The sequence below is a fragment of the Thamnophis sirtalis genome, unplaced genomic scaffold (genome assembly GCF_051295495.1).
Source record: "Thamnophis sirtalis isolate CommonGarterSnake01/CBP01778 unplaced genomic scaffold, rThaSir2_p1.2 scaffold_12, whole genome shotgun sequence".
In the NCBI taxonomy this organism is placed as follows: Eukaryota; Metazoa; Chordata; class Lepidosauria; order Squamata; family Natricidae; genus Thamnophis; species Thamnophis sirtalis.
This window is the reverse complement of record NW_028261392.1, coordinates 37,265,107-37,291,052: the sequence shown is the minus strand read 5'-3', so window position 1 is coordinate 37,291,052 and position 25,946 is coordinate 37,265,107. Positions and strand designations below refer to the sequence as shown.

The 25,946-nt window shown below is 35.2% G+C and overlaps 1 protein-coding gene across 1 annotated transcript in view; it reads right to left on the bottom strand.

Moving 5' to 3' along the window:
• Positions 1 to 23,930: 23,930 nt before the first annotated feature.
• The window catches only part of GABRG3 (gamma-aminobutyric acid type A receptor subunit gamma3), a 451,797-nt gene continuing 449,781 nt past the window's right edge, over positions 23,931 to 25,946 (bottom strand). The window contains exon 10 of the mRNA XM_014064443.2: positions 23,931 to 25,496. Within this exon, the coding sequence (XP_013919918.1) occupies positions 25,218 to 25,496 (279 nt within the window). The 3' untranslated portion in view covers positions 23,931 to 25,217. The remainder of the gene's footprint in view (positions 25,497 to 25,946) is intronic.

Here is a 25,946-nt window from a genome sequence, read left to right as displayed (position 1 = left end):
CATCTTGTGATTTGAAGCTGTGTCAACTTCAATAAAATTCGCAAGATGGTATAAGTCAGGGTTAGTTTGAAACTTTGAATTTAGTCCAGTTTAATTAAGAAGCATTAGTAAAACGTGGTAGAAAATGGTCTTGTTAATGATTTTTTTACTGATTTTTGTACTTTTTATATAATTTTGTGATATAATATAAATTATTTTCCTCTATTGTTGAAAATACTGATAAATCATGAATAATTTGGCCATCATGTCTTTAAAAAGTATTATTTTGTTCATCTACCTCTCATACAGTACTTTAGTTCAAATTCTGCAGAAAATCTGGACTGAATATTTATTTTTTTAAAAATGAAATTGCCTTATTGTCACAAGCATTTAAGCCCATGGAAGACCACTCCATTGGGGTTAGAGATTGGTTGCTGTGAAGAATGTAGGTGGTTCTTGGCTTAGCTTCTTAGAGCTTTTGATATTATTGAATGTCTGGTGAGGATTTATTAATGAAATGCCCACACAAATATCGAATGTATAAGTGCAGAGTTAAAATACATGGACATGCCTGTACAACAATTAGCTTTAAAGTAAGAATTCTTTTTTTAATGCTCTGTCTCCAATGTTTTCTAAAGTTACAGATATTCTTGCATAGTGACCATAGTTGGCACTGGCAATTCCATCACTGAGTTCTGTGGTTGCAGAACTTCATATGACTATGATGGAGTTGTGATATCACTTCCCATTTGTTCATTAAGAGCATCATCACAATTAAGCAGGAGCTCAGGTGACCAGATTTGCAATTTTACTGTCATGTGTTTTGTCACCTCTGGTTATTATAACCAGAGTTGGCAAGCATGCAAAAGATCATCATGTGACCATGTGACCCAATGCATATGTGCATTAGTCACAACATTAAAAAAAATACTGTTCACATTAATGTAATGGTTATAAGTGCAATGAGCTGGATTTTCTTACAGCATTGTAATTTCTTTTTTCTTAAATATATTTTTATTGTTTACATATAAGTATATCGAACACAGTGTGACCGTCCTGGTGTTTCATCCACCATAAAAACCAAAGTGAAAGACAAATAACATATATACTACTTACACATTGCTAGTCTTACACAATTATTTTTGACCAACATATTCATTCTAATACATATATAATATCTCATTTCAGGTTAGCATTGTAATTTCAAACTGTCACTAAATGAGTGAGTTGGCAAGAGAAGAATATCTCTATGTATGTATATAGCATCCATCTATCTATCTATCTATCTATCTACCTATCTATCTATCTATCTATCTATCTATCTATCTATCTATCTATCTATCTATCTATCTATCTATCTATGCTTCATCACAGTTTTCATCATCATAGTCTGAACCAGACAAGGTTACATTCAGTGTTGTCACTCAGTTTCTTGAAGCTTGGGATTTTTGAAAGGAAAATGAGTCATAGTGGCATAGTGGTTAGAATGAAGTACTGCAGGCTAACTCTGTCGACTGCCAGCACTCTCTGATCCTGATCAGTTCAAGGTTAACTCAGTCTCCCATCTTTTCGAGATCAATAAAATGAGGACCCAGATTGTTGAGGCCAATATGCTGATTCTGTAAACCATTTAGAGAGGGCTATAAAGCACTATGAAGTGGTATATAAGTTTAACTGCTAGTGTTATTGCTATTGCTAAAATGTAATGTCTGCATGTGTGCAATTGATAGTAGCATCAATGGTATTATAAACATAAGCAAGACTGCAAATTTTCTTTTTATTTTGGGCCATAGTCATTCTTTCTCACAACAGGTGTTGATGTTCAGGTAGGATGGTATTTCGCTCCCAACATATTAGTGTTTTTCCTGAATTCCTGAAAAATAAAAGCAATCTAATCTAATTTCAAAGAAGGCTATCTGTTCATAGGTCTCTTGAGTATCACCTATACCATAGATACTATGGGTTGTTATAATCCTGACAAAATGGTATTATATTGTTGAAGTAAAGCAAGGGATTATTTCTCTGGTGATTTGATTTAAATTCTCCCTTTTACTCAAAAATGGCACTCAACTAGTAATTCCTTGATCTGCCTTTTACTTTACCAATGTTACTTTTCTTTTGTAATGTCCCTCCAGTTTCTTTTTGGATTTCAGCCCTTGAGAATTTTGCCAATCAAAGAACAGTGGCTAATATAAAGAATGGTTGCTGAACTGGACGTCTAGTTTAATGAAAAGAAGGACTAGAGATGATGTGATAGCAATGTTCCACTATCTAAGAGGCTGCCACAAAGAAGAGGGGAGGTCAACCTATTTTCCAAAGTACCAGAAGGCAAGACAAGAAGCAATGGATAGAAACTAACCAAGGACAGAAGCAAACTAGAATAAAGGAGAAATTTCCTGACAGTTAGAACAATTAATTAGTAGAATAACTTGCCTCCAGAAGTTGTGGGAGCTCCAACACTGGATGTTTTAAAGAAGAGAATGGACAACCACTTGTCTGAAATGGTATAGGGTTTCTTGCCTGAGCAGGGGGTTAGATTAGAATACCTCCAATACTTCCAACACCATTATTCTGTTATATCAATATACACAGATAGAAATTTTTAGTTAAAAAGCAAGCATGCTGTTCCAAAAGCATTTGTACAATACAAAATTCAAGTAATACAAAAGTTAGATATTAGATGATGGAGAAAAAAGTAGTTGACTAATAATGTGAAGCTAGGTGAATGCCAAATGCTGGACAAGTAGATCCATTTTCCCACATTCACATTATGAAAGATATTTTGTGAAGATTCCACCTCTATTCTCTACAGATATCTGACCATTGTTTTCAAGATGAAGGAAAGGGCTATAGCTTAGTGCTGCAATTTCTCCTTTGATCTTGCTCTTCAGCCTTATCTTTTGGTTTGTTCTGTGTTTGCTTTCTGTTTATTTTCTGCTTCTGGCCTTTTCATTCCTGATATCAGGATTCATATGTGTATATGACACATCTCTGAAAACATTGCAAGCATTACGATATTATGACTAGAATGAGTCTGATTTATGTGAATACTAATTCTGATTGGCTAAATTTAATGTGAAAGTAGATTTCCATTAATAATTCACTCACATGGATTGTGGAAGCCTATTTTATTATTGTACATGTGACTTTCTCTACAACACTCTAGTAGAAATGACATTTTTCATAAGGCAACTGATTTGTTTCCACTTACTTAGTCTGCAAAGTTTACAAATAATTTTACAAACACGAAAACCACAACTCTACCAACCACAACCCCACCACTTTTAGCAAAGTGAAACCACCAACTCCAGCAGGGCAGCTTTCTGTATATAAACCAGGAATAAACTTGCACGAGCGCTCGTGTTATTATTATTTTATAAGCTAATGAAATGTCTGCAAGCCAACAATTAAGCTCAGAGAACACCAAGGACTCATTAATTTTAGTACGTTTGCAATCTTAAGTATCAGAACCATTTTGTGACATGAACAGCTTCACTGGCACAATGTATAACTTACTAGCTTGGAAAAGCAATAGGAATATGTTGATCTGTGGTACTGAGCTCTGCTCACCTGTATTATACTCCATCTCTGCAACTTGGCATCCTATTCCATTGATTGTAATCCATGTCTGCAAAGCAGTGGTAATGGACTGTAAAATCTTAAACATTCTGGTGCTTCACTAAAAACAAGGCCTTTCTTATCCTCCACTTCCTTCTGCTGCAGTGAACATGGCTCCCTCCAAGTCTCCAGTCATTTATTTTCTGATTGAACAGACTGTCAAGCCAGATCTCCTGCTCTCAGCAATTGTTTCTCCCAGCCTAATCTGGAGATAGGTCTTTGAATGATATGACACCAGAATGAGAGTCAAAGCCTTAAAAAGACCCCAATCTCTTCTACCTATAATGACCCCTCATTTTCATGTCATTTATTCCTTCCTTTTTCTCACCATGGGGAACCCATTAGGGAAGGGAAAATGGACTAGTTGCACATCAACTGTGAAAAGCTTAACTGATGTTAATCTATGCGAAAAGCAAAAGAAAAGTAACAAAATTAAGAAACACTCACACTGATGACTGATTGCAATGACCAGAGCATTTTTTTTTCTTTTGGAAAAAATTGAATAAATGCTAATCTATATTTTATCGGGAGCAAGATCTGTGGAATTTATTTCAGCTTTCTCTAACTTGATTTCTTCCAAAATAATTTGACACTGAAACTCCCAACTGGGTGAAAATTCTTGGATTCACAATCCCAAACATCTAGAGGGTAACATATTGGGGATGTTGATCAATAATTCCTTCCTTCCTTCCTTCCTTCCTTCCTTCCTTCCTTCCTTCCTTCCTTCCTTCCTTCCTTCCTTCCTCCCTCCCTCCCTCCCTCCCTTCCTCCCTCCCTCCCCTCCTTCCCTCTCTCCCTCCCTCCTTCTTTCCCTCTCTCTTCATTTGATTTTACCAAGTCCAGTCCTCAAACCAAATGGATTTAATTACTTATTCTTAATTAGACTGAGCAACCTATGTCATATCTTTTTAATCATTTTTTTCTTTTCATTTTTACCTACATCAATATATTGTGTTATTAGAAACTTATGGGTCATTTGTCCTCTCCCCCTCCCTCTCTCTTATTTTTAGTATATTTATATTCTAAATCTTCAGACAGAGTATTCTACATCTTCAGACAGAGGATACTACCATATAATAATGTAAAAACACTTCTTTTTGTTTTGGCTTTTCAGATTTGATCCAGTTTGGGGGTAATTACCTAAAGGCGTTCTTAGAAAAAATAAGATGATAGATATATGACATAAAAAGAGAGGAAAGGATGGGTGAAGGGTGAAGGAGTCCCATATAATTCTGACAGCCATAGCTCAAATATTTTTATTAGCTTCAAGCAACTTGCTGTCAAAACAGCTACAATTCGTATGGCTCTAATCCAAGAGATATTTGCTTGTCAGAGCTTTCTGCAAGAGTACCCTGAAAGGTGAAAAGAAAAACAAACAAATCATGGTCACATCATTTCCTCTTCCCTGTCTGCTTCATAAAACCTCTTTAAATCCCTTTTGTACAACTTTCCATTTAGTTAACAACACTTCAGTATTTTTTTTCAGACAAAAGTCCCAATATTTCCATTGACAATTCCTCTGTGCAAATAAAGCACTCCAATATAAATAATACTGTAACTTCTTGTTCCATATGCTCCCTATGATTTTAATGTATTTAATACCAACTTTTTGATGGACTAGCAACTTAAAGTTGGGAACTTTGATTATTTGTTCAGTCTTGGCACCTAACCTTCTGGAAGAGTTTATTTTGTGAAGTTGCTCAGTGTATAGCATCCTTTCCTTAGGTTTCCCCAGATGTTTGGGCCATAATTTTCATTTTCTTTGACCACTGGTCACTTTGGTTTTTGCTGCCAAAAGTTCCAGTCCACAGTAGGTGGAGAGATCTGAGGAAGAGATTTTGGAAGAGATTTCAAAGTCTAAAATAGATATGCAGTGTCTATATGAAGATATAACCTTGTATTCAATGCATTCTGTTGTTTTCAAGGCATTAAAATTGTGCTACCATATTGTAGTAGTAGTAGTAGTAGTAGTAGTAGTAGTAGTAGTAGTAGTAGTAGTAGTTGTTTATTCAATTTGTATGCCGTCCTATTCCCGAGAGACTCAGGGCGGCTAACAACCAACGAGGGGAAGGGGATACAAATAAGAAAATAAAAGACAAATGAATTAAAATACAACAACAGTCACACTTCAAATGGGGCTGAAAATTCATCGCCCCCAGGCCTGCCGGAACAACCAGGTCTTAGTGGCTTTGCGGAAAGCCAGAAGGGTGGTGAGGGTCCGGATCTCAATGGGGAGATTGTTCCAGAGGGCCGGAGCAGCCACAGAGAAGGCCCTCCCCCGGGGAGTTGCCAGTCAGCACTGGCTGGCGGATGGAATTCGGAGGAGGCCTAATCTGTGGGATCTGATAGGCCTTAGGGAGGTAATTGGCAGGAGGCGGTCTCTCAAGTACCCAGGTCAGATACCATGTAGGGCTTTAAAAGTAATGACTAGCACCTTGAAGCGTGTCCAGAGCCCAATGGGCATCCAGTGCAGCTTGCGGAGGATAGGTGTAACGTGGGTGTACCGAGGTGCACCCACGATCGCTCGCGCGGCTGCATTCTGGACAAGCTGAAGTCTCCGAATACTTTATTTTGAATTTTGCCAGTGAATTTTTGGCAGTCTTTGAAGTGATGATGAAGAAGAATGTAGTCTATAAATTGTTCTCTCCTAACATCACAGAAACTGTACCGCACTGTCTCAGATGCATTTCTCAATATGTTCCAGATTATAATTATAAGAGCTGAGATGGCACAGTGGTTAGGGTGCAGTACTGCAGGCCACTTCAGCTGACTGTTATCTGCAGTTCAGAGGTTCTAATCTCACCGGCTCAAGGTTGACTCAGCCTTCCATCCTTCCGAGGTGGGTGAAATGAGGACCCAGACTGTGGGGGCGATATGCTGATTCTGTAAACCACTTAGAGAGGGCTGAAAGCCCTATGAAGTGGTATATAAGTCTAACTGGTATTGCTATTGCTATTGCTATAATTTCTTTTTTGTTTTGTAATTCCTGTCAGTTACATCTTAATATCATTATGTAAAAAGGGAAGATGGAGGCTACTTTGGAGCCAGAGGAGGGTTTTTTTTTTTTCATTGGAGAGATCATTTTAGTTTTCTTTTTTCCTCAATTATAGAAAAAAACCATTCTTGGTTATTGTTAACTGCCAAGAATTTTCTTCTAGGGCTACTCCAAAGGGGGCACACCAGTGTTAGCACTTACTTTAAAGAAGAGTTTGGTTGGCTTAAAGGACATGGTGGCTCAGTGACTAAGATGCTGAGCTGGTTGATCAGAAAGGTCGGCAGTTCAAATCCCTAGTGCCGCGTAACAGAGTGAGCTCCCGTTACTTGTCCCAGCTTCTGCCAATCTAGCAGTTCAAAAGCATGTAAAAAAGCAAGTAGAAAAATAGAAACCCCCTTTGGTGGGAAAGCAACAGCGTTCCATGTGCCTTCAGCATTTAGTCATGCCGGTCACATGACCACAGAGATGTCTTCGGACAGCGTTGGCTCTTCGGCTTTGAAACAGAGATGAGCACTACCCCTAGAGTTGGGAATGACTAGCACCTTTACCTTGGTTGGATTATAGAAAGGACAACAGAGGACAGAGTGCTCAGTTATCAAGATAAGAATCAATGGTTTAATAGAAGGTGATAAGGAAATGTCTCAGGAAGCTCTAATCAGACCATGTCTTAAATGATGTGAGAAGGGAACTGAATATCAGAAGGAAGAAATCAGGCAATATTTGCACTGATATAGCCAAGGGTGTCCAAAGAAAGGGGGTTAAAAAAGTCAAAATGGTGGTTTCAATCAAGTGACCAAAGCCCCAATTTTTAATGTGTGTTGAGACAATGGCCAGAAGTTCATGGCTGCTATTTTGACTTTTTGGATTGTTTCTTTGTGCAAACAATGAAAGGTTATTTTGCTATTATGCGATAGAATAGCAGTCTCAACCTTTAAGTAAAAATCATCTACTAGAAATTGCAGTTCGAAGTGTGGCTGATTTTCCAATAATGTATCAAAAGATGTTCCTTCTATAAAAAGGAATTCCCAGCCTAAGATATTAAGCTCAGATAAGATACAAGCCCAATATTGATTCTCATGGTGTAGTTTCCTAGCTTACAATCTATGGCAGCAAAGTGTATCTCATAAACTGCTCAACAGATCCACTTTTTGGTGGTGTGGTAGCCAAAACAGCCATTTGGAATATTGTATTGTAGGAATCCCTTATCCAGGACAGAGACATTTGCAGATGCAAGTGTTGCTGGGCAGCAAAAAGTTTATTGAGAAGTTAAAACCTACACAGTGTGAATCATTATAGCTCCAGGATGTGTCACAGGAACTTGGAGAGAAAAAGATACAGAATGACATGATAGAGACCATTCTTCTGAGTGGAATCTCTTAATTATTGTGATACCAAAGTAAATGGAAACTATCTGTCTTCATGTGCGATTAAGGGAGCCAAAAAGGCAACAGTGGTCAATAGTCACCGACTAACTCACATAAAATAAATCGTTACTAAAATAAAGAGGCACATTATTCTCTATCACTGGCCTCCAAGTCATTTATCATCAACTCTTACCATAGAGGTTTAATGGATACCTCCTAGAATTCATCAGTCTTCCAGTTGTTTTGATTCAATTACCTCATATGGTCTTGCAGCGACCCTCCCTTCCCTCTCTTTTAAATGTTAATTTATTTATCCTTAAACATTAATTTAAGTCCTTATCTAGATGACTACTGTGCTTGAATAGAAGTTAGAACATGACAAATGCTTTCGACTGTTGTAAAGAACAAACAGGATAACAGTTGTGAAAAGTCGTGTGTGTGTGTGTGAGCGGCAAAGACAGTTACACAGAATATTGTAAGGGGGACTGAAAACTATTGCAAGACATTACAGCGTATTTAAAGAAGCTACAAAATATAAAGCTGTGTGAATACCACAGTAAAAAAACAAATGATATATGTATCATTTGAAGAGTCATGATGCATGGTGTAGTGGTTAAAATGCACTATTGCCAGCTAACTCTGCCAACTACCAGCAGTTCAATCTTGACTGGCTCAAAATTGACTCAGCCTTCCCTCCTTCCAAGATCGGTAAAATGAAGACCCAGATTTTGGTGGGCGATAGCTGACTGTAAACCACTTAGAGAGGGCTGTAAAGCACTGTGAAGTGGAATATAAGTCTAAATGCTATTGCTATCTAAAATCAAATCTGCATTTTATTACATTATAAGACTGTAGCCAGGATATCAATATTGAATTATACAGCCAATTCTGAGGCAGTGATGTGAATGCCTGAAGAGAGAACATTTTGCTGATTAGATCTATAAATACAAACCAGAAATTGTTATGGTCAGATTGATTAAACCTGCATCCTAAAAATTCAACATGAAAAGTAAAAATGTTCCTAATTTTCACCTCTTTTATTAACGAAGGAATCCTGTTTGTGCACTCTGAGCTTCGTTGCTTTCTTGGTGATATTTCATTACCCAACTTCAACATCTTCAATACTAGAAGAGAGTTACTTTTTATATGAATAATGTAAGAAAGACTTCCTTCTAACAATGAAGATGCTAGAGATAAATGGTCTTTCAAAATTCTCCATCAAATGTCTTCTTGGCAGAGAATTTGGGTGGTAATTTTCTATTAACTTCTCCAGGAAAAGGAGGAATTCTCCAACAATTTTTAAACGGTGGTATTTAAAAATAACAGTGCCACTGCTACTGAAAATAATTAGTGGAATATATTCCTGCCTGATGTTTTTCTTATTTACTGGGACCCAAGAATCAAGTGGGCTTCAATTTTCTGAAGAAATGGTTCCACAGTGAAAAAACTAGACATTCCCATACCCCTGTGTTTGTGTCACAGGCAAAAATATGTAAATGCAAAAATCTCTTATAACCCTTACTGGACTTTGCTGACATCAGGACTGAATGACAAGACTTTAAAAATTTATTTATAGATAAGAGATGGGATATGGAAAGACAAGACCATTTAATGTATTTTAAAATTAGATGATAAATGATTAAAATTGTTTTTACTTCTGACGAAGGGTAAGTATATATTTATTTCCTTTTTCTTTTCTATATTCTAATTTCCCCCCTGTTTTTCTGTTTTCCTTTTCTTTTCTACAGATTCTATTTTTCTTTCTATTTTTCATTTTTATTATTGTAATTCTATTTTTTAAGTAAAATTACTATAAAAATGAAAGAGAAGGGGAAAAAAATCTAAAGAAGCAATTTCCAATCTACTTAAAAGAATGCTTTCCTTTTTCCCATAAACAGCCCTTTTAAATCAATATATCCTGAGATCTTATTTGTACTTTTCAAGAAAAAGTCCATAAAGGGTTCCAGTCTTTTATAAAAGTAGTTATTGTTCCTTTTCTAACCAGACAGATCAATTTGGCCATTTCAGCAAGTTCTGCCATCTTCACAATCCACAAAGCTGGATCCCCTTTTAAGGCCTGCTGCGTATGTGAGAAACAAAAAAATAGAGTCAAAACTCTAACTGAATGTTTGATGCAACCATGTTGACTTGTTATCATCTACTGCTGATGTCAAACTTATTTTCATCAAATGGAATTGAGTGGGAGAAAAGTATAGGAGGATTTATCTGCACAACTAGATACAGGAGGAAATGGAGGAAACTATAAACAGAGGAAGAGAAACAGATTTACTTTTTCTCCTATGCCATAACTCTGCTAAACAACTAATACCACAACACTGTCTGATGCCCTAGGATGTCAAATCATGTAGTAAGGCTAATTACTATTTTCTTCTAATCTTTCCTATTACTTATTCCTTTAGCATCTTATGAGTATCACTTTATCTTAGGATTTATGTTGATTGCTTTCATTTAGCAATCCCGTGACTATGTATCTTATTATTTATGATGATTGAATTTTATGATTATGATCATGTTTTATCATTTGCTGCTTGTGTGTACACTGAGAGCTTATGCACTGGAGACAAATTTCTTCTATGGCTAACCACATTTTGTCAATAGAGAATTCTATTCTATTCTGTTCTACTCTAAGATGAAAAATAATCCAAGTGAAACATTTATTCCTTTGTTGTCGAACTAGCAAGCTATTTCCCAGTTTTGAAGCAATATTGGCTTCCAGAATAGCGCATCTGATATGACTGAACAAATTACTGCCCCAAATATATCTCCACATTCAAGCGTTTATGGCTATTCAGTGTTTTTGGGTTCAATGCTGTTTGAGAATCATTTTTAATGCTGCCTTGCCCCTATTGTTTTCTTCTTCATTTATAGACACTATTGATTTAATCCTGTAGCTGTCACGACATACTGGAAATTTTAATTTTATATTATTGTACTACCATACCAAATGTACCATTGTGATGTTTTCCAGTATCAGTTCAGATTTGGCACAGATTGGAGGAAAGGAAGTGGAGGTTTCTAAAAGCAAAAATGAAGAAGAGAAAAACCATATGAAGAGTAAATGTCTACGGAGATTCTCAGTCATCCAATTCATGGTTGTCCCAAAAGTGCTTTTTTAAAAGCACTTTAGGGATGCGAAGAGGACTGTATTGAAACAGATGTGTATATTGCCTGAAGGAAATAGAAGACTATTTTCAATCTAAAAAAAGCATATTATTTTGGTTTAGGATTTCATTGGAAGAAACCAATAACACCCCTAAAAGTGCTTCTGGAAATTATAAATGCTCCTTTACATGCTCCTTGAAATGAATTATAAAGTACTGAGTGCTAGAGAAAATAATTAGTGTCTTTTTGTAATAAGTAACAATAAATATTCTGTGTATTTTAATTAGTAAAATTGTTCTAATGTAAACACCTGCTCTTTGCCCAACTTTATTGTTTTTTTAGCTTGATAATTTTAAAGTTTTCAATAATATTAAAGCTTGTTTATATACATTGTTTTTAGCTTTGTTGTTTGCATCCAGTCACTTGTCTGTGAGATGGACAGCCATATTTAATATGACAAATAAAAATGAATCAAATATTTCTGTCCTTTGTCATTTCCCTATAACTTTGACTTTTTGTCAGTTTTCCAGCTGATATCATTACTGTTCCAAATGTTAAGGCAAATTTCTGCTTGTGGAATTATTTCAAAGGTTGAATTTTTGGCATATTTCATCAGACTGGAACAACAGCTGTTTATCAAGAACAAATATAAGGCTGACAAAAATAGAAACAATTTTTGCAAATACAAAAATAATCAATCACAGCAGTGAGAATCTTCAAAGTAATTCAGTGGAATTGGTGACAAAATTGCATAAAGTATACAAAGCTTATTGAATAGGTTGAAATTCAAATGAAAGCAAAGCTGCTGGGAAGATGTTATTCTTTGCTAAAGCTTGTTCAGCTGGATTTATATCCTTAATACTGATCATAAATAAATTATACATTGAGTGACTCCTCTAAAGAGCTACACGTACGAAAGCCTTTCTCCCTGTTGTTTCTATTATTCACAGAATAATAAAATCTATTTTTTTAACAAATTGTGATCTGTGTCAAATTACTATAGGGGAAAACTCTGTAGTGATATATACAGAGGAGATCTACGCTTTGTGAATCATAGAAAAATGTAAGATTTACAGGATTATAACTGCTGATTTAGCTTGGAAATGAATCTGCACAATATTAGCTGCATTAATGCATACACAGATTTTAAAGTTCTTTTAGTTTTTAGCGGCAAAGAATTTTAATGTTTGGTTCACTCTCTTATAGAAATCAATATGCTAGAATGGAAATAGATTAACCATTAAACCAGTGAATTCAACTGTGCAGTAAGGAGTTGAAAGTGAAACCAAAATCAATGTGAGTTAAATCACACCAACTTATTCCAGTTACCTCAGTGAGAAGATATTCAGACTTGATTTGATCTAAGGTTAGTTCCAATTGTGTCCAACATTTTTTAATCTTCTCATTGCTGCTTCTTATTATTTATTTTTAATACCATCTTGATTTTATTCAGATACTTCCTTTTATGATTTTAACATTGTTTTTATTTTTTCTCATCAGCTTAACATATTATTTTTAACTTCATTTACCTTCTTCCCCAATACATTACTATTGACTGTACCAAAAGGTCCCTCTTTGTCCTTACTGCGCAATTTAGAATGAAATTTTATATTTTGCTTTTCTTACATCTTTTCTAATAAGAGCCACTTTACTGTTCCACATGAATGTGAATGTGTTTGTGTGTATTCACACCAATGCATATGAGCAATCACTATGAATACATGGTATTGTAGTTGTTGATCACTGATATTATTCAAATTGCTGTGGCCACTGAATTGGTGGGCTAATCTGACCAGAAGCTTCTATGACTATATTTACGTAGAGAAAATAATGGTGAATGAGACTGCAGAAACAGTTGGATTGCCAAGGTTAAGGATAATGCACATTATTGCCCTAGCATTACAAGAGAAACTATGCTTTTAGTCTATTGTATGTATTTACTTTATGTTATTCTGCTATTCCTTTTCTTCCAGAAACATCCATTATTGGGTGTGTTAAAAATGTAAGAAAAAACAGACAGTTGCATCAATCTGAATATTTTTCTTCTATGTTTCTGTTAAGCAAAGTTTCTCAAGATATGAAATGATAGCATAAAACTATAATCAATAAAACAAGATACTGTATCTTGCTGCAGTACACTAGTAGGAAAATGCTTTTATAAGAATGTCTTATCCAAAATCTGTTAGACACCAGTCTTAGAGCGCTCATTCCCTTCTTCTGACTTTATAATTATCATACAGTCAGCACTGACCATAATTTTCTGAATAATTCAATAGCAATTTGAATATTAAGATATTATGGGAATTTTGATTCTTTAGGATTTTCAGAAAACCAACAGCTGATTAATATTAGTACAATCTTTCCATGCTAATAGTTGAGCTATTCACATTGGTAGTATTTTCTGAAGACAACTCCTAAAAATAGCATAGTAATAATCTTAACAATTAATGGAATATTCAAGTTTTTGGTACTCTTTCAATATTTCTATTTTATTTCAAGTAATGGGAATTCTGATATTTTCTTTAAAAAGGTGGCATAGAACTTCATAAATGCAATTTCCCTCTATCTTCTAACTGCATAGTAGAATATTCTATCATCTTCCCCACCTCTTATCTAAATCTACTGTATTTATCAGGGGTGGGTTCCTGCCAGTTCTAACCTCTTCTATAGAAGAGGTTCCACAAATCTACAGTGTCATTTAGAACCAGTTCCATCTCCCTCCCCCCGCCTGTCCACACATCATCAAAATGAAGAGTGAGAGGAGGAATTCTGGGAGTTGAAATCCACAAGTCTTAAAGCTTTCAAGTTTGAACACCCGTGGAGTTTTTTTTCTCTAAAGGGTTAGGGGTGCAAGGGTCTTATAACTCAACAGCTTTAAGACTTGCACACTTCAATGCCAGAGTTCCTGTGCCAACATGACTGGAGGAAGAATTCTGGGAGTTGAAGTCCACAAGTCTTAAAGCTGTCAAGTTTGAACACCCCTGGGGTTTTTTTTCCTAAAGGGTTAGGGGTGCAAGGGTCTTGTAACTTGACAGCTTTAAGACTTGCGTGCTTCAAATGCCAGAGTTTCTGAGCCAATATTTTGGTTGCTAAGCAAGAGCGTTATTAAGTCAGTTTCACCACATTTTACAAGTTGGCCATGCCCACCCAGTCACATGGCTGGCAAGCCACTCCCACAAATCAGACCACACCTACAGAAGAAGTTCTAAAAAAATTTGAAACCCACCACTGGTATGTATCATCTATCAGTTTTGTCTACAAAACTGAGTAAAAGAGGCAAATAATCCATAAATAAAATCAGCATAATCCTAGACTGATAAGCAATAAAATGGTCAAAATAGTTGTTCTAAATTCTAAACAGAACTTTTCACACATGGAAACTGTATGTTTTGAATTGAAAAGTGTTTTCGCATCACAATATTTAGAATGTTTAAAACCTTTCAAAAATAATAGATAAACCTACTCATAAACTATACCAAATAGTCAGCAAATCAACATCATACAATGAAAATATACAAAACCATGTATTCAGCTGATGAATAGTTTCAATCTCAGCATATTTCCTCCCCCTCCCCACCTCCATACCAAATACAATAATCAAAGTTTAAATGCTGGATCTCTGTTAGGCAAGAATTACATAGAACAGAATAACAGAGTTGGAAGGGACCTTGGAGGTCTTCTAGTCAAAACCCCTGTCTAGGCAGGAAACCCTACACCACTTCAGTCAAATGGTTATCCAACATCTTCTTAAAAACTTCCAGTGTTGGAGCATTCACAACTTCTGGACTCTGGAGACAAATTATTCCACTGATTAATTGTTCTAACTGTCTGGAAGTTTCTCCTCAGTTCTAAGTTGCTTTTCTCCTTGATTAGTTTCCACCCATTGCTTCTTTTTCTACCCTCAGGTATTTTAGATAATAGTTTGACTCCCTCTTCTTTGTGGCAACCCCTGAGATACTGTAACACTGCTACCATGTCTCCCCTAGTCCTTCTTTTCATTAAACTAGACATACCCAATTCCTGCAACCATTCTTCATATGTTTTAGCCTCCTGTCCCCTAATTATCTTTGTTGCTCTTCTCTGCACTCTTTCTAGAGTCTCCACACCTTTTTTACATTGTAGCGACCAAAACTGGATGCCGTATGCCAAGTGTGGCCTTACCAAGGCATTATAAAGTGGTATTAACACTTCACATGATCTTGACTCCATCCCTCTGTTTATGCAGGCTAGAACTGTGTTGGCTTTTTTGGCAGCTGCTGCACACTGTTGGCTCATATTTAAATGGTTGTCCACTAGGATTCCAAGATCCCTCTCACAGTAACTATGGGACATGGCAATTGAAAATGCCCACTTTGGAATGCCCAGAAATCATTTGACATTCTTATATGGAGAGAACTCAGAGGGACTGGAGTCTGTCAACATGATTGGATGAAGAGATGGGGCCATGAATTGCTTTAAAATTATTCAACAATAGTATTTCAGCCCTGCTTTCAGTACCACTGCTGAAATGTCTTTGGCACTGGATTTTTTTCTTTTAAGATTCTTCAAGTTTATTTTTAAGTGATTCAATTTATATTGCTTCTACTTTGTTTGTAATCTGCCTTGATTAGAAAGCTGGGGCATGAATGCTGAATATAAACAACAACTGGAAGAGCAGACTCTGAACAGATAAATGTTATCACATATTCTTCTTTACTGTGGTGCTTCTGGGACCTGAATGTACAATTTGTTAGGTAGTGATGAGGGAGACAATATTAATTCAGAGCTTTCACCCTGAGCCTTCTCATAAGGCAACAGCATCCCTTGAGGTTATCAGATAACACCTAAGCAACATAAAGCAAATTGCATTGCAGTAGATAGAAAGAGATTTCAGCTCTTTTTGAAAATCAATTATGGCTTTATCATTTAACTTGTTGTAGCAAGTTTGGACAGAAATTTAATATGACTGTTTTAAAATGGGAAGTGTATGGTTGCAGCCAGACGAACAATATGGCTCACAGAAGCTCAGAGAAAATAATGGCAATTTATTTATTTAACAAATTTGTATAACTGCTCCTCTCACAAAAAATGATTTTTTTAAAATTTTCAATCTCCAAAAGAAAATGGCGACATAATTATGATGATAATAATAATAATATTAAACTGTAGCTATTGTACATCTGTCATTATATTTTAATATCTAACATGATTGACACTGGGCACAGCTGAATTGTTTCATTAAAGTGCAATTTACACCAGATTTTTTGCTGACAGGAAGGAAAACATTTACTGCCCCAACAGTCCTATTCTATTCTGCTTCAGCAACAAGGTGATTTGGTGTTTCTTTCTTAATCTTTTAATATAAGAAGATTTAAGGACATCAATTAATGGATTCCCTTGGCTTTTTTTCCTTCTCATCAAGCACCACCTGTTCATCATTAAAACAAGCATAAATTACGATCTAATGATGGTGTGAGGGTTGGGGCTGAGGGTGGAGGCAAGTTTTGATAGATGGTTAGGGTCATTGATTTAGCCATTTCTTAGAATCTAGTCATGACACATCACACCTACATGGTGAGTTGATGGGTACTGAGTAGCAGCCCTTCATCCCATAGATGATAGTCTGTGCCTGCAGTTGATCCATGAACTAAAGGTTGGCTCTGCTATGAACTGGAGATGAGATATAGGCAATATGAGGAATGGCATGCAAAAAAATGTTATAGGGAACATTGATGTCATGTGATGGGGATGTAAGGATAGGTGTATTGTGGAAATCTGAAATGAATATGGACCTGAGGAATTCATATTTCAGTGATGTAAAAATTGTTTCTGTATAATGTCTTTTCTGAACTATTTGATTGTAGTGTACAGTGCTCGCTTCATTATTAGTTTATATCATCCTATTCCATCTTCATGCTTCTCTGAATATACTGGGACTACAAGTTCCTGAATTCTGAGCCAACAGGCAGAGTATGAAATTTTGGAAGACTTGGATGCGATATCAGATTGGGAAAAGCCACGCCCATTAATTCCCACCACAAAACGTCACTTTCACAATAGGGGATTTATTAATTTTAATTTAGTTAAAAATTACATATCACAGTTGCAATCCTACAGGGTGAAATATCAACCAGAACCCAATGAGACTTACCTTTCAACTGTAAGACTGCAATATCTGAGCACAGTAGCATTTATTCCTTGGTGATTTTTACCTAGGTTTGTATTGCCTAGGTTTTACCTAGGTTTGTGTGTGATAAAGAGTTAGGACATGAGAAATAAGATGCTAGAATGAATTAATGAGAGTAATATACCAAATCCAACAGCTAATTTCACAGAGACAATGAAGTGATTTATGTGATTTAGACAATAACCAGCTTACAATATACCATGTTCTGATAATATGCACTTTTATTTATATCCAGAAATACAAATGTCAGAATCAAAATACAAATATAAATATTAGACTAGATGCACAGCCCCACCTTTTAACACAAAATTGGATGTGTATGTATCACCTAGGTGGAGCTGCTGGTGACACTAGTGTAAGAAACAAAAGATGCTTGGTTGTGACTGGGAGTGACTGGGTTTTTCTATGGAAAACCCTGTGGGTACTACTAAAATGACTACCTAAGCTAGAATGGCATATTGGCATACTAGTGCTACCTGTATTAATCAAGGCACATTGGGCACAGAATTTAGTTCTCATTTCACTAGAACATCACAAACAGCATTGTTAACGAAGATGAGAAATATAACGTTGAAAGGGAATGAGCTAATTTTTCCCCCAGTTGTCTCACTGGCAGTCTAAATCAAAACAGTTATAAAATAAAGCATAACATAAGCAGCATAATACGGGTCACTGAGATTTGCTTTCTGATTGGATTGCTTAACTTAGTACTGTTGCAATACCTTTTGTATTATGGTAAAGACTTTGCAATGAATATCAAGTTAAAAAAAATGAGAAATTTGATTCTGTAAATTTATTTTTTTCTTAAATTTGTATGCCACCCATCTCAGCTATAGATAAATTCTCTAACCAAGAGTATTTTAAGTATGTTGCTTGGTCATGTCTTAAAAATATATTTTGACTGTAAGTTTATGCTTATTGAACATGCTTTGGCTTTTAGTCTATTTAAAAGTATCATTAATTAATGAGGAGGATATATCAATACGTTCTTCACTGCCTTAATTCTGGTAAATAAATTAAACAATATTTAAGAGAAAAGTAACAGAAAACTTTAAATCTGGTTTGTAGATATACCAGATATATTGTGATTCCTATTATCTCCAGTTACAATGCTAGTTTGAAATGAGGGGAATTTTAAGCCAACATATCTGAAAAATCCTACATTAGAGAAGCTGATCCATCTTTTTCAGTTAGCCATTTACAGAGAAATAGAACTGTATCACCAATTCTACATGAAACCTTTACTAAATGCTCAATGATCCATACTGAAACACAAGAAAGGAGCTGTCTTTCTGGATTTAAGTGAGGTAATCTAGTTCAATATTTTGCTACAAACAGGCTCCAGTACAACCTAGAAATTTATGTAAATGTTTAGATGCATATGATGATGGCTATTCCATATTCTATATTAACAATGTCTCTGAAATGTGAACCTTTGAGAATCCAATCTGGGTCAGTCATCATGATCAGAGGTTTAGTTTTCTGAGCTTTTGGACTTGTGCTGGAGCCCATCTTCAGGGAACTTCTCTCACATTCTAGTGAAACCGAAGTTCTCTGAGAATGGGTTCTAGCACAAATCTGAAAGCTGGAAAGATCTTGGCCCGTTGTCTGACCCAGATTGTATCCTGGGACACATATATTTGCCACCAGTCATGTGGTGTCTCATTTCATTGTTAGATGTACATAGAAAGATGATCTAGCATCCCTTGGCAATTCATCTGATTTATCTTTGGTATTATCAAGCTTAATACTGTAGGTGATGAAGGAGAAGAATTAGTTCAACATGGATGTAATATTCATTTTAATATTGTTCCTAACAATTTAAAAACCTTTCTCCATAGTATCTGGGGAAAGGAAGGAAGGTAAGCAGATCCAACTCATCTTTCCTAGTCTGGATACATTCTATGTGTTTGGAATTCAACTCCCATATTTCTAGGTAATTGTCTTGACAACTAGAGACTCCTGAACTTTGAAACCCACAGATTCAGCTTGTGCACTTTGTGAATAATCAGAAAAATCCTCCAGGACTTACAAGAATTATTATTATATAGCACAAGATAAACAAAGTTTTTTTTTCAGGAAAAACTTCCAGGTAGTAGTGTTACATATGTTAGTGAAGTTTTGTTTTGTTTTACATATGTTAGTGAAGTTTTGAATTGTAACTTTAAAAAATTATAGCTTGATTCTATTAGGCTCTATGAGAAGAGCATTTCTGATATGATTAGGTAAAGAAGTCACAGCATGGAAAGTGACATCTTATTAGCACTGAAATCAAACACTAGCACTGTTGGTTGCCTTCAGCTCCTCCTTTGGCACAATGTGCCATAAGATCAATTAGAAGATTACATCAATGCTACAGTGAAGGCATAAGGAAAGCCTCCCTCTTTTGTGATGGATGCACAATGCAGAGACTTGGGAGACTGTAATAGAAAAGAACTGGGCTTCAATTCTGCCAAAGAGCATATTTCAAGATATAGCTTACTTGCTTGTAATGTGTTTAGTATACTTGCCTAGCCACACATTTGTTTTAGCAATGGAATTTGTTCCATATGCAAATATTGTAGTAAGTTGTTTAATTCACTTTTTTTAAAAAAAAAATGGAAATTCTTTGGAACTTTTTGCAAAACTTGTGAATTTAAAAAAGGATTTGGGTTTGATAGTTTGCTTTTGCTTTTTTATTTTGCATCTATAAAAAGTCTGAAATAAGAGCAAAACAAAACTTAACTCTTTAACTCAGATGTAACATAAAGAAAGGCTATGTAAAGTAAGAGTAAAGCATTTTAGTGTTTGGGACATGGCTATAGCACCATTTAATTAGTGTAATTTCCTTAGTAGTTCATTAAAATTAAGGGGGCAACTGTATTTTTCCTCTAGAAAGTTATGAGTTCCAGACAGACTCCTATATCTACAGGATATTGTGTAGTGCAATTAATGTTTAATAGTCTTTATGAATTAACCTGATTTTTTTAATTTACTGGTGGGGGGGGGAGAGAGCATTAGATTAAGACCTAAAGTCAAGATTGAACAGGTGAATCTAGTAAAGCTGTGAGTACTTCTACAAGGCAGTAAGTGCTCAACAAATGCTCAATTTGATAGTATGACTATAGACAGCTTATTTGAAAAGTCACAGTGGATCAGACTTGTACATCTTCAGACTAAGTATTCTTTCCTTTTTGTGTTTAACTGTGGGGGACCAGCTTGTTGATTTGGAACATATGCTATATAAAAAAGAATAAATGAATAAACAAACATTAACAGACAAACAAACAGAGGCTACCAATATTACTTGAAGGCATTAATTGCATATATAGACAACTTCCTTAATTCTAGTCTGAATGACAGACACAATGCTGGCTGGGATGATGGAGAATATGCTTCAATTCATTTCAGAGTTATCAGATTGGAGAAGGATGAAGTAGGTTAAGATCATTTACTTACAAGATACTCAACAGCTGTGGATAAGGAAAGAAAAAAAGCCTGATACAAAAAAATAATTGGATCCTTAACTTGCACCAATAATCAACAACTGTGCTGTATGAAAGCCACATTCTAGATTATGTTAATTGGCAGAGAAAAAAATGAACCCTTCGATGTCAAGTTTAATGTGCAGAATTTATTAAATTCATGACAATAATCACATTAACTCTGTTAAATTTGGTTTTTGTTCTGAGGTCATCCACTTTTTCTGACCACCTTTTGGACCATGTCTTCTGGTATACCACTCAATGGCAAGTGTGATCAAGAAAGATTCACCATGCCTTTTTTAGAGAAAGATATTCCAATCATGGCTTCATCTTCCTGCTCATTGGGGGCCAACACCAAGCTTTGAAAGCTTTCAGACCAGCTGAAGACTTGTCAGTGTTAATTACTCTTGCCATGGGGTTTTCATTCCTGCTGTCCTTTATTATGGTTTTAAGCTGTAATAATATATTTTTATCTTGATACCACAAGATTGCTTATTAATGATGAAAATTAGATGCTTTATTTTTGATTATGTACTATCAACTCAGTATTGATTCCTGGTGACCACATAGACAAATTTCTAAATAAATAGCATTAATAATAAAAAGGGATCCTCCACATTATGTGTGTGTGTGTGTGTGTGAAATACAAAAATAATAAAATCTAAAGCCATTATTATATAAGGAGCGTTTATAAATTAATTCAAAAGTTTCATAATTTGTTTCCATCTGCTCAATTGCGGCTGGTTATACCCCTCAAGGAAAAATGTTTCATAAGACAATAAAAATATACAATACTGGCTTTCAGTTGCATTTTTGTGAAATAATAGCACTTAGCTCACAGATCACTGTCCTAAAACTTGCCTTTTAGATGCTAAAAAAGAATAATTCATGTTGGCAATTGAAGACCTCAAAAAATGTTCATGGAATAGCAAGCTACTTCTAAAAATAAATAAAGGACAGGGAAACAGGTTGAGCATAGTAATTCAAAAGATAAGCAAAGAAATCAGTAGCAAATTCATCTTAGGTTCATTTAGAATATAAATATTTTTTAGTTGGAAAGAAAGTTAGTATAGGAAATTTTGTGTAGTAATTCAGGGTAGAGGTTATGGTATTATAATATCCCTCACTAAGTTTTTAATTTAAACAGGAAAATTGAAATAACAGAATGTGTTAATTATACAATAATAGGGCTACCAGATCTGGACTGCAATCCCTTGGATGTCCACTGGATGACTGCAGAGTGTTGCAGAAAACCCAAGCTTTTTACTACCACCTAATGTTTCCCTGTTGTTTTTTTTTTTTGTTCAGATCTAACAGTGTTCTTGGGAAGTAGGGAGAATAGAGCTTTGATTCTGCTGAAGAAAAAGAGTTGATTTCTCTGCAAATATAAATCACTTGCCATACAACCAATGGGATTGAAATATGGATTCCATCCATGAGTTAATCAGAAAATGAGGAATGTCAAGTCTGAAAATGAGGAACATCACCGACTGTGTATGGCTACACATTTTGATTGGCACTGCTCAACAAAAGACAACTGCACTCATATGGCCCCTGAAAGATAATAAAGAGTGAATTTGCTACTTTTCAACACTCCTTAGGAAAAAAAAATATTTTCAAAGTATTTTGAATCCCAAAATTAGCTTGTGAATTATGTGTAACCTGTCTATAATTGATTGTAGAAATCAAGAAAGAAAATCTTTATATCATTCACATTAACCAAGTCATATACAAAATAGTTTTGTTAATTTAATATGACTGCTTTGATTCCAGAGGTTGGGAGGGAGGGCACTAAGATTTTGAGCACAACTTTATTTTCTTTTTGATTTTATCAAATGTCTTGTTTAGATGATATACAATAGAACAGTGTTTTTCAACCACTGTGCCGCGGCACACTAGTGTGCCGTGACATAATGTAAGGTGTGCCGTGGGAAAATTACTTTATATATAGTCAATATAGGCACAGAGTTAAATTTTTTTAACATTTTCTAATGGTGGTGTGCCTCGTGATTTTTTTCATGAAAAAAGTGTGCCTTTGCACAAAAAAGGTTGAAAAACACTGCAATAGAAAGTGAGCAAATATACAAATCCTATCCTATGAAATATGTGTACTGGTTATATATGTTATAAAATTGCACAAAAAGTATGCCATTTTTTTCTACTGTGTGACAATTCTCAGCAATTATTCTACCTAGGTATATCATCTTTCCAGTTAATTTAAACAAATTAGATTTGCAGTATCCTAAAAAGAAAGTCCAATCCTGATACCAACAAGCAGTAAACTCAATTTAACTTCACTAGCTGAGGGTTTACTGGATTCCTTGCCAGAAAATTACTCTCATATTTACATAGGCCATCAGTTTAATACCGTAGTTCTTTGTTTTCGTAACAGTGCCTTGTGTGAGTTTTACTATATATTCTTTTAATTAAGCACATCTTTGTGGGAAAACTGCACTTTGATTCTTGAAGTTTTATGAAAATTGAGAGGAAATGAACTTGAAAAAAAAATCTGATATCTATATTTAAGTTGAAAGATTTCAACGTCTGCTAATAAATTATCTGTTAATTTTTTTCATCTAAAATAAACAAGTATAGTTTTGGAAAGCTTTTGGTAAAATTTAGTACATTTTTTAAATCCAGCACTCTTACTGAATTAGCATTTACAGTTCTGAAGCATTACCTACTAAAACTGTATTTAGAATATGTAATAGACAGTAGAAGCATTTTTTTCAGATCAAATCATTGGTCTAGCTAACTGCCATGTTTTAATAACAGCAGATCTCTGTGTGGTTCAGATAGATCGTTTCAGCTGTATCTGAAAATGCCCAGAATTGAAACTTATATCCTCTTTGTAAAAAATACATTTTACTACCAAACAATAATACTTTTCTTTTCCTTTGATATTAAAATTCATTTCTTTGAACAAATAAATTCTTAATACTGAGTTCCAAGAGAAAATGAGACAATATAGAACAAAATGAAGTGTGTGCATGGTACTTAAATATTTGGAGCAAGTAAATGAGTCCTCAGGTTGTCAGTGAAAAAAAAGGCATTAGATGGTGTCAGAGTTACACTTTTAAAAATACTGTTATGCTTAGAGTTTGAGAAGAGATAGGGAGACAGTTTGAGAAGAGGCAGGGATAGAGAGCAAACTTGTTTTTAACAGTAGCTATACTGTTTGCAGTAGAAATACAAATAAATAAATAAATAAATAAATAAATAAATAAATAAATAAATAAATAAATAAATAAATAATCAAATCAATAAATAACCATTGAGACATTTACATTAGCCTTCTAGAATTGGGCTTGTCTATAATGAATATTTTACACCAGAGAAGAATGTATTATTTTCAGGAATTTAATATCTGAAATGTGTTCCAAAAGTACAAAATACATTTCCAGTTTAAAATCTCCTAGTTAAAAAAAAGTCCTAGTGATTCTGCATCACTACATTTTTTAACTGAACTCCCAATATCTCATCTTCTTGCCATCCTTAAGGCTCCTATAGATCTGGTAAGAACAAAAGCCACTGTTGTGCCAATCCAAAGATAACTTACCAGGCGAAGATACTAACAACAAGCACTTCCGCAGTCATTTAAATGGAAGAATCCAGTTCACAAGTCAAATGGTGCAACAATAGGATGTGCAATTTAACCTACACAGAACAGTGATTGAGGCACATGGATTTTAATTAGCACAGATACAGTAGATCTTATTCAGGCTGGAACTAGAGGGCTTTTTCACCCTGAAAATATCAGTGAAAACAAATAGTAAAGTATGGAAGAAATTAACCTAGCTTGGAATGAATCATACCTTTCCACTACTATTACATAGAAAGTCATCTTACACAGTACCAAAAGCAAAGTAAGCATTGCAAGAGTATTATTCCAGAAATAAATTGGTTTCTTGAAGTATTTGCCCAATATGTGGAATATTAAACTCTGTGTTTAAAAAAACAAAAAAAACCCAACAATTTTGTGAAAAACAAACGCAAAGATTTTTTTTTGAAATCATGCCTTTTCATCTCAGAAGAAGACCAGAGAGAACATCCTGAAACCTGTGAAGTGAATGAGAGAGAGAGACTTTTCCTTGAACTCAGATCCTCCTCAAAACAAAGTTGTGGAGAACTTGTACCAATACAAATTTGCTTCCAGAACAAGTTTAAAAGACAGAAGTAACGTAAGAATGACTATTCGAAACATCCCTATCTTGCTTATCTGTATGCTACATAGTTAACTGTAACCCAAAGAAAACAGCAATTTCTCCATTGTATGAGAACAATTAAGATAAACATTGTTACATGATCGTGTCAGATGTAGTTAGCAAAAAACCTCAAATAAGTGACTTTTTTTCCTTTTAGACAAAACAATCAATAAAAACGGCTTTTTCTTGAATGAGAAAAAGTAAGGTGATCTTTCAGCTTTCCAATGAAACCATTCAGGATCTGTCTTTCCACATATTCCCCATCCCAAAGAAATAAGAAAAACACAGTTTTCTTCACTGTTTCTAGAGATAGAGGTATCCAACCCAGTAGACCAGGTTAAAAAGCAGGAACGACGTGGGAAAAAAGACTCTGGAATAAGAGTCGAGTTCTAAGATGTCTATGTGTATCCGCCCTTTCCTCCAGGAACCTGATTTGCATTCTTCGTAACAGCAGAAAAAACTCTGACAGTCTTTCCCATCCAGACACTCATAGATACAATTGTCTTCAAATTCTTGCCAGTACATGGCATTGTTCAGTGCGATGACTGTAGGGGGAGGTCTCATCTCTAACACAGAGTAATTCTGCAGAAAAAAAGACACAAATAGGTTGTACCATGGCAACAATAGAAGTCTTGAAGTTTCCTAAAATAGGGAATCCAAATAAACCATGTTGCCCAGCTTTCCTTTGACACTTTACATGTCAAGATAAATGCATCTGAATGTCACAAAGCAGTGGTGAGTGGAAGTAAGTGTTGGCAGATGCAGTATCCAGCACAATTTTTTCTGGAGGGCACTCAGGTGTAAAAGGGCTTTCCCTACTTGCATACCACCATGAAAGAGACATAAAATGATATCTATTTTCTGCCATGTTCCCATGAGCTTTTCTTCACCTTGGTTTCAGTGTACAGGTGAATCAGATGCATGCCAGATTTTCTGTGCTGGTATTAAGGAAATATTTTGCCTCTTAATCTACCTCCATGCATGGGGAACTTCAAAGTATATAAAATGAATTAGGTTTTGCCATACATTCAG